Source organism: Sceloporus undulatus, chromosome 4, assembly GCF_019175285.1.
Source record: "Sceloporus undulatus isolate JIND9_A2432 ecotype Alabama chromosome 4, SceUnd_v1.1, whole genome shotgun sequence".
Taxonomy (NCBI): Eukaryota; Metazoa; Chordata; class Lepidosauria; order Squamata; family Phrynosomatidae; genus Sceloporus; species Sceloporus undulatus.
This window is the reverse complement of record NC_056525.1, coordinates 248014663-248023518: the sequence shown is the minus strand read 5'-3', so window position 1 is coordinate 248023518 and position 8856 is coordinate 248014663. Positions and strand designations below refer to the sequence as shown.

General features: G+C 42.7%; 1 protein-coding gene across 6 annotated transcripts in view; it reads right to left on the bottom strand.

Moving 5' to 3' along the window:
* Positions 1-1709: 1709 nt before the first annotated feature.
* The window catches only part of EEF1D (eukaryotic translation elongation factor 1 delta), a 33379-nt gene continuing 26232 nt past the window's right edge, over positions 1710-8856 (bottom strand). For 3 of the 6 annotated variants that reach the window (XM_042462402.1, XM_042462401.1, XM_042462399.1), the window contains 6 exons: positions 8446-8517; positions 7441-7540; positions 6341-6444; positions 2980-3249; positions 2050-2244; positions 1710-1802 (listed from right to left, as the gene is read on the bottom strand). In XM_042462402.1, coding sequence (XP_042318336.1) covers positions 1764-1802; positions 2050-2244; positions 2980-3249; positions 6341-6444; positions 7441-7540; positions 8446-8517 — 780 coding nt within the window. In that variant the 3' untranslated portion in view covers positions 1710-1763. The remainder of the gene's footprint in view (positions 1803-2049; positions 2245-2979; positions 3250-6340; positions 6445-7440; positions 7541-8445; positions 8518-8856) is intronic. The other 3 variants (XM_042462403.1, XM_042462398.1, XM_042462400.1) reach the window with 1 other exon arrangement.

Genomic DNA, 8856 nt, shown 5'->3' with positions numbered 1-8856 from the left:
AAGAGCCCCTTTCATTGTAGAAGAGGTGAGCTTTGGACCTGCAAAGTCTGCTCAGCTGCAAGTGTTAAGGAAGTAATCAGGTGATAAAGGATGCCCCATTGAACCTAAGAGAGGTCCACACTCTTCTTAGCCCTTCTCTCCTTTTTCCTTCTGCTTATATCAGTCTGGGTCTTAGCACAGAGATTTCCCCTGGTATTGTTTCAGTAGCAGGGCAATAAATTTAACTTTATGGCACCCCTTGGAGGGCATAAAAAGGAACCACGCAGCTCCTCTTTGTGCTTTCCAGCGGCCGGACTGGGGCCACGCGGCCCTATCTGGCTACAGACCGCCCCATAGCCATCTATCTTGGATTTCAGGAAACTGATTTTAATAACCCCAAAGATACACTTAGTAGGATTCTGTAGGCAAAGATACAGTGGTACCTCGGGATACGAAATACCCAGGTTACGAAATTTTCGGGATACGAAAAAATCCCATAGGGAATCATTGTTCCGGGTTACGAATGTTTTTTCGGGTTACGAAAAAACTTTTGGTGCTTTTTTCGGCTTTTTCGCACGGAATCGCGGCTTTTCCCCATTAGCGCCTATGGCAATTCGGCTTACGAAGGCTTTTCGGGTTACGAAAGCGGCCGCGTTACGAATTAATTTCGTAACCCGAGGCACCACTGTACTAAAGGGGAAGGCATCTCAAGTTGGTTGGGAATTCCTGGAGGGCTTTATGAAAGGCATACTCACAAAGCTGTTAAAAGATCATAAAGAAGACAGTGTGGCTGAGCAAAAAGCTTTCGTCAGGGACACATAAGAAATGGAATGAGTAACCTGTGCTTTCAGGACTGCGATCAGGGAAGCCAATGCTCAGAATTAGTTTACGCCAAAACCTTTTCCTGGTATCTCTGACCAAAGAAAATGGGGGGGGGGGCTGCTACTCATGGAGGAGGATAATGTGTGAACAGGAGACAAAAGTAGGTGATGACACTCAGCTCTTAAGTGAATGGTTCAAAATCTTCTCTAAAGATGCCAGCCATTCTAGAACATGGCCAGAGTCCGAAAAACCCACAAAAAACAATAGATGTATTTACTTACAGTGCACCCATGCCATATGTGGGCTTGCCATATGCAGATCTGAGGTCACGTGGACAGCAAGCCCTAATATGGTGAATGGGGCGTGCACCCATGGCGTACACTGCGCATCACAGCATCACACCCCATTCAAATTAATGGGGCTTGATCATTCATGGAATTTGGGGTGTGTGTGTAAGGGACACCAGTTTACTACCTCATTATGCAAGGGCGCACTGGATTTGTTTTTATTTTTAAACCTGGGGCTTCTCCTTTCTCCTCCTACTGAGCCTCACTTTACTCAACCTCATCTTTTCATCATTTTGAGGGGATGCAGCCAAATGTCACAGCGTGTTTCTACCAAAATACAGATATTTGGGAAGCAATGGTGTCACACACACATCCTTTCAGGGCATGACTTGGTGTATGGCCTGCAACTCCCATACCCACCTAGTGGCTTGGGGTAGTTTGGGGCAATGCTGTGGGAACTGGACTTGCATAATGACTGGTTTCGTTATTGCCTGAGGATAGCAATACGTTCAGCTAGGTACAAGCGAGACAAGTCCTGGAGTGACAGTTTTACTCTGATCAAAGTCAAGTCTGAAGACAGAACAATCAGAAACGGGTTAAAAAAAAAGGTCTCACACATCATTGCTCTTCAACCCCTGACCTTTTATTAACTTGAGGAAGTGTAAAGAATTGCTGTTAGATCTTATTGAACGCAGCTATGTCAACGCTCTGCACCTGAAAGACATAAAGGAGAAAACTAAGTGAGAAGAGATTCCACAACATTACCTCTTACAATCATTACCTCTTAAAAATCGAATCATGGCAAAAAGAAAGAGGGTGTTGGATTTGATTTGAAGACCCACAGAAACAACCTGGCCCACAGATCTGCCACATCCCTATATTAAACAGTTTCAGACAATGTGGACATGAACCCTCAAAATGGTTACAGCAAAGTGATTTGGGCACATCCCAGGGAACTTACATAATCTTCAAACTTGGTGATTTCTTCCTCCAGTATATCTGTCCCGACTTTGTCATCCTCCACCACACATTGGATTTGGAGCTTCTTGATGCCATAGCCTACTGGGACCAACTTGGAGGCCCCCCAAACCAGGCCATCCATCTGAATGGATCGAACGCATTCTTCCATCTTGGCCATGTCTGTCTCATCATCCCACTGGGGAAAAAAACAGGGGGTGAGAAGATTAGCAAATCAGGCAAGGAGTAAACTGGAGGAAAAACTCAAGGGAAAACCAGCAAAGGTGACCAAGCAAAATGGGTTGTTTGTGGGAAATAAAGGCCATCCTGGAGATTAGCCCAAAACAAACCAGTAAGATGGAGGAACCAGATATGGTTGTTTCTCCCACCAAGACCAGTTACAGTACCTAATCCATAGTCTAGTTGGCAATTCCATGAACAATTACTCCTCTGCCTTCAAACAGATTTCATAAAGCTTCTTGATGCCCAGGGTAAAACTTCCCCCCAAATCCTCTCCTGGTGTGTACAACTATGAAGGCACAATCAAGTCAACTAAGGCAAGTTAAAGGTAAAAACACAATGGTGATGGAGCAATGAGGGTTCTTGGCAGACGTCACCTGAGACTTTTGCAGTGTAAACTTCAGACATTTGTTATTTTGGCATATTAGCCCTGCTAATGAACAAATGGTTAAATGTTAAATGGTTAAACACTGACATGGATCTCACTTATTCAATGATTTACTCAGGCAGGGACAAACAATAGGATTCCAGCCCCTGATTCCACTGCCCCACTGAAGATGAAGGGGAAGAGAGTCTGAGGAGAGGAATGAGACCCAGATATTACACAAGCGGGGAGAGAACACTTTCAAATTTAAGTGTACGATCACTTCACACTAAGAGGTACTTGGGCAGAAATGATCAGAAATGGGCTTACAGGCTTGACATCTAAGAGAATGGAGGACTTTGCAATCAGGCCTGGTTTCTTTGACTTCTTCTCTGCATACTGTTTTAGTCGCTCTTCCCGAATTCTGGCAGCTTCCTGATCTTCCTCCTCCTCATCACTTCCAAATAGGTCAATGTCATCATCATCTTCTTCTGCAGTGGCCGCAAGGGACTCTGCTTTCTTTGTAGGCAAAGCTGAAGGCAGCTCAACTTTCCTTGATGAAATGGCAAGCGGTTCCACCTTCTTCATGGGGGTGACATGCTACAAGGAGAATATGAATCAATAAAACCCAGTCATCAAGGGGAAGCAAATGGAATTGAGAAAGGCAACAGACAGACATTTCTTGGGAGTAGATGAACCTGGGTGCAGAGTGAGGTAGAAGCACAACACACTGTCAGAAATTCTCCTAAGGAAGCCCCATTGAAATGAAAGGAAGCTGATTTGGTTTAGAGCTAATCTCAAACTGCATCAGAACACATTCTCATGTGCTAGTCTATGTCCAGGAAATTACAGAATTTAATCCCTGAAGCAAGAACAGGACTCCAGATTTAGTATAGCAATCCCAGAAAACTACAACTATCATTTCACTTAGCTTTTGTTCATTTATAGATAAAATCTTAGTCAACAAATCTTCTTACAATAGTTTTTCAATGTTAAAAAAAACCTGGGAATCCTTTATCAAGGACAGTAATAATGGATATGGTTCTTCAAAATGGAAGCACCCACAGGTACTACTCTTCCCCTGCAATGCACAGGCTCAGGGAAGTGTTCTGGGATATAGTCTTAGCTCTCATAAAGAAATTATGAAACCCAAAAGGAAAGCCCTATAAGATGGACCAAAATCCATTTCCATCCTGCAGAGATTCAGTGACAAACAAATTAATATGCATAAGTGTGAAGAAAGAATTCGTAAAACATTGGAATAGGGTATTCCAAGTACTGGTTATGACTTATAATGCCCTATATGGCTCAGGACCAGGATACGGAGTTGAGTCTGCCATGGTCGCCTTAGTCGATGATCTCCGTCTGGGCATCAACCGGGGAAGCGTGACCTTGCTGGTGCTCTTGGACATCTCAGCGGCTTTAGATACCATTGACCACGGTATCCTTCTGGAACACCTGAGGGATTTGGGTATTGGGGGCACTGTGCTCCAGTGGTTCCGATCCTATCTCTTGGGCAGATTCCAGATGGTGCAGCTGGGGGACATTGCTCCTCTAAGAGGGAGCTAACATCTGGTGTCCCTCAGGGAGCTATTCTGTCCCCCACTTTGTTTAACATTTACATGAAGCCGCTGGGAGAGATCATCCGGAGACACGGGGCATGGTGTTATCAGTACACTGATGACACTCAAATATGTTTCTCTGTGTCTCCAACTGATGCAGTGACTAAGGATGGCGTCTCTCCTCTGAATGCCTGTCTGGAGTCGGTAATGGGCTGGATGAGGGAAAACAAACTCAGTCTGAATCCAGAGAAAACGGAAGTACTCATGATAGGTTCTCCAGGTCCAGGGAAGGAAATTTGTCAACCTGTCCTGGACGGGGTCACACTTCCTCTAAAGGACCAAGTTCGCAGTTTAGGAGTACTTCTGGATTCGTCCCTGCAGTTGACATCTCAAGTAGATACGACGGCCAGAAGTGCTTGCTATCAACTTCGGTTGATACGCCAACTGTGACCCTACCTGGGCCAAAGGGACCTTGAAACAGTGATACACGCTCTGGTAACCTCTCGTCTAGATTTCTGTAATGCGCTCTACATGGGGCTACCCTTGTACCAAGTCTGGAAGCTTCAGTTAATACAAAATATGGCAGCCAGATTGGTCACCGGTACATCTAGGTTTGACCATATAACACCTAAGTTGAAAGATCTTCACTGGCTGCACATTCGCTTCCGGGCACAATACTAGGTGTTGGTTATCACCTATAAAGCCCTACATGGCTTGGGCCCGAGTTACTTGAGGAACCGCATCTCCCCATATAATCCGCCCCGCACACTCAGAACATCCGGCAAGAATCTATTGGAAACACCATCTTCCAAATAGGTTTCCTCATCTCAAAAGGCTTTCACAATAGTGGCCCTGAGGTTATGGAACAGCCTTCCTGACGAGCTCCGCCTTACGACCCCTTTGGAAACATTTATAAAGAGACTTAAAACTGTGCTCTTTCACCAAGCTTTCCCCCGATGAGTGATAATTGATATGCCCTATCTGACAATGACATTCTGCACTTGCCCCTGGATGTTTGATGGTTTGATAAATTATTGATGTTACATTTTACTGTTTAGTGTTTTATAAGATTGTTGTATGTATTTTGATTTTAGTAGTCTGTAACCCCGCTTCGATCCATCGGGAGAGGCGGGGAAACACAAATAAAATATTATTATTATTATTATTATTATTATGAGGCAGATCGTATCTCCCTGCATGAGCCAGCCTGGGCTCTGAGAGAGGCCCTTCTCTCAGTCCCACCACGATCACAAGAACGGTTGGTGGGAACACGAGAGGCCTTTTCCATGACTACTACTCAATTCCCAGGGAGACCAGAATGGCCTCCTCTTTGTTGTCCTTCTGCTGTTAGGCTAAGACCTTTTCTGTTCAGACAGGCATTTAAAAAAGAAAGCTTTTAAAGAACAGGGTGGAGTGTTGCATAGTTTTAAAGTGTTTTACGCTTTTATCCCTCTAAACTATATTTTATTATTTTAACATAGTTGCTAACATGCAATTTGTTTTAATATTGTAATAATTTAATTCTATTTTAATATATCATTTTTCTATGTTTATAATTGTACTGGTTTTTTAATACTGCAAACTGCTCTGAGTCCCAGGTTTGTGAAAAGGGCGAGATATAAATATAACAACAACAACAACAACATTAATAGGGTATGCTAGTTCACCTGTGGGGCTCTCAGTGTGGTCTTATTTACCTGGGTGAAACTTACTCTAAATGAGAAACCAACTGACTTGGTGCTGCAGGCACTGAGGAAATCATTACTCACTTTTAAAAAATTATTTTATTTTATTTTTACCCATCTGAAATGGCCTGGTTGAGATTGTAGGAATAAATCCAATGGTTACCCACAACTGGAGTAGACCCATTAAGTGAACAGGATTAATGTATGTGTTGTTTAATCATAAATCTTCTTGGGAGCAATAACTGGATTTTGGCCCATGTGTTTATGCCCTTGGTGAGACTTAATAAATGCCTCCATGCTACACCTGGGTAATCAAGGCAGACCAATTATAGAAGAGTCCTCTCAGCAGACCTTGAATGGAGACAGGATTCTAGAGAATCTCAGCCTATTTGTCTTTAAATTAGTAAAATTAGCATCACATGTCAAATGTAACAATAGGTTTACCTGTGTCGGTGGTGGTGGGGAAGGATGATGAGAGGTAGATGTTTTTTCCAGCACATTCAGGCGACATTCTAGTCTGGAAATGGCAAGCTGCAGGTCCACAACCACTGAAGATGTTAAGGGAAAAGGAAAAAGGCATTAGTGCACAACAAAATGGGAACATTTGACTTTGCATCTCTCTAGTTACTGTATTGTATAAAGAGCCAGAATGGTGTTGGGCTAGGACTCTTGGAGACTAAAATTTGAATCCCTGCTCAGCCATGGAAACCCATTGGATCACTTTAGGCAAGTCACTCACCCTCAAAGGATGGCAATGACAAACCTCCTTAAAACAAATCTTACTACAAAAAACCTATGATAGGTTTGCCTTAAGGGTTACCATAAGTAACAAACTGCTTGGAGGCAAATAACAACAACTGTAAAGGTATTCTATCTAGTTACTGCACTTTGGCTCAGTCATTTATCAAAATGAAGATGGCAGTCAAGAAATCAAAAGAGTCTAAGGCTTAGAACAGCAGTTATGAAGGAATTAAATAAGCTCCTTGCTGTAAAGATATGTCATTAAATATTAAAATCAGAATCATCCCTGCATTTTGTATTTCCTTCTTCTATGGAGGGCCGAGAAAACTAGACAGTAAAGAGAGCTGACAGGAAGAGAATCAACCGATTTGAAATGTGGTGTTGAAGGAGGGTCCTCTGAATAACTAGATAGCTAAAAGACAAATTAATTGGTCTGACAGGAAATTAAACTAAGGCTCTCATTCTTTATCAACATCAACATTATTGTATAAGCATCAGCTATAGGAATGACTGCTTCCTTACAACCATCAAAATGTAAAGAATATGTGCACTCTTCTTTTAAAAAGAAGAAGAATGCTGGACCTGATCCCCTTCCCCACAACCATTCCCTTCTCCTTTTGTGTCGTGTCTTCTTAGATTGTAAGCGTGAAGGCAGGGAACCATCTAATTAAAAGATTTTATGTACAGTGCTGTGTAAACTTACAGTGCTATATAAATAAAGCTTAATAATAATAATAATAATAAATAGAGAACACAAAGAATTAAGCAGTGCATACAACCCATTGCCAAGTTTTGCCACTCACCACTGTGAAGGTTTTGATTCTCTGCCTCTAGGTTTGCGATCCTGATGACCAGCTCACCTTGGTCCCCAGCAGGACCTGCAGGAGAAGAACTGCCAGCACTCTGCAACAGAAAGCAAGGAGGAGGAGGAGGAGATGGCTGCTGACCTTTTGCAGGTAAGAGATGCACCTTTTTAACAAAGCCAGAAGCAACATAAGGGAAACAAGGGAGCAAGTGGGGGAAAGCATCTTTAAGCAGAAGGTTTGAGATAAAAACCCTACAGCTTGGTAGTCTTATTTTCCTTGATCCCCATGGTGGACTAAGTATACACTGGTTTGGTTGTCTCAGTTTCCTGAATTATGAAGAAATAATGAAACTTAGAAATTAAGACTACTGATTTATGTATGCAAACAGACAATAAGGGAACAATAATCATAAGGCGGGTTTGGGGGAAGAGGAAGTTTAACAAAGGATCTGGATGAAGCAAAGGAAAACAATGCTAAAGAACTCAGAAAATTCCAGCAGGCCTAACCATTTATGCTGGATGGATGAGAGCACTGAGGGGAGGTCAGTGCTTCCAGGACAGATTATACCCTTGTCTGTCACCAGGAGGTGGTTCCTTTTGTATAAGAGTTAATGTACAGTACTTACATTGACTCGTGAATAAGTTGGATACATAAGTACATACAGTAGATGCCTCTTAGTCAGAACACTTCAGCTATATCTTTTTATGTATCTTTATATTTTTACATCTTTTGTATATATCTTTAAAAGATATATAAGATATATCTTATCTCTTTCCCTACCTGAGACATCATTCTTGAGGTACAATTCTGTGTGGAAACGAAAAATGAAGGGTGCCAAATTTGCAAAGCAACGTGAAGACAGGATGGGGCACAGGAGGAAGAGTTTGGGGCATAAGCAACAATGCTCGCTCACAGGCTGATCCTGACAGACAGACAGACAGACAGACACACAGGTTGTTGTGCAACACATTCACCCACACCTCCCTGTCACAAGCGACTTACAGTCGCACGACCAGATTGCTTCTTGCGTCCAGCACGAGGGGCTTCGGGAGGGTTGTGCAGAACTGTCTTGAGCTGCAAAGGGCAAGAGCATTTTTTTTGTATAAAAAGAATACTCTTTTTAAACGGATTCACTCATGCAGCAGTGGACAGGCAAGCACAGGACTCAAGCCTACATGCAGGGAAAGTGAAGAAAAGCTTAACAGAAATAACTCAATGAGGTTAGGACAAGAATTTGCCCACATAATGCAAGACGTAGTTCCAGCTCCAAAGTGTTATTTTCCTCAACTGGAGAGAGATCAAACCTGGGCTAATTTGGCTGAGCAGAGACAGAAAACCACCCTATACCAGATAAATGTCAACAACCTGCACTACCATCCTGACCTATTGCTTTGCATCACTTGGTGGGAACAT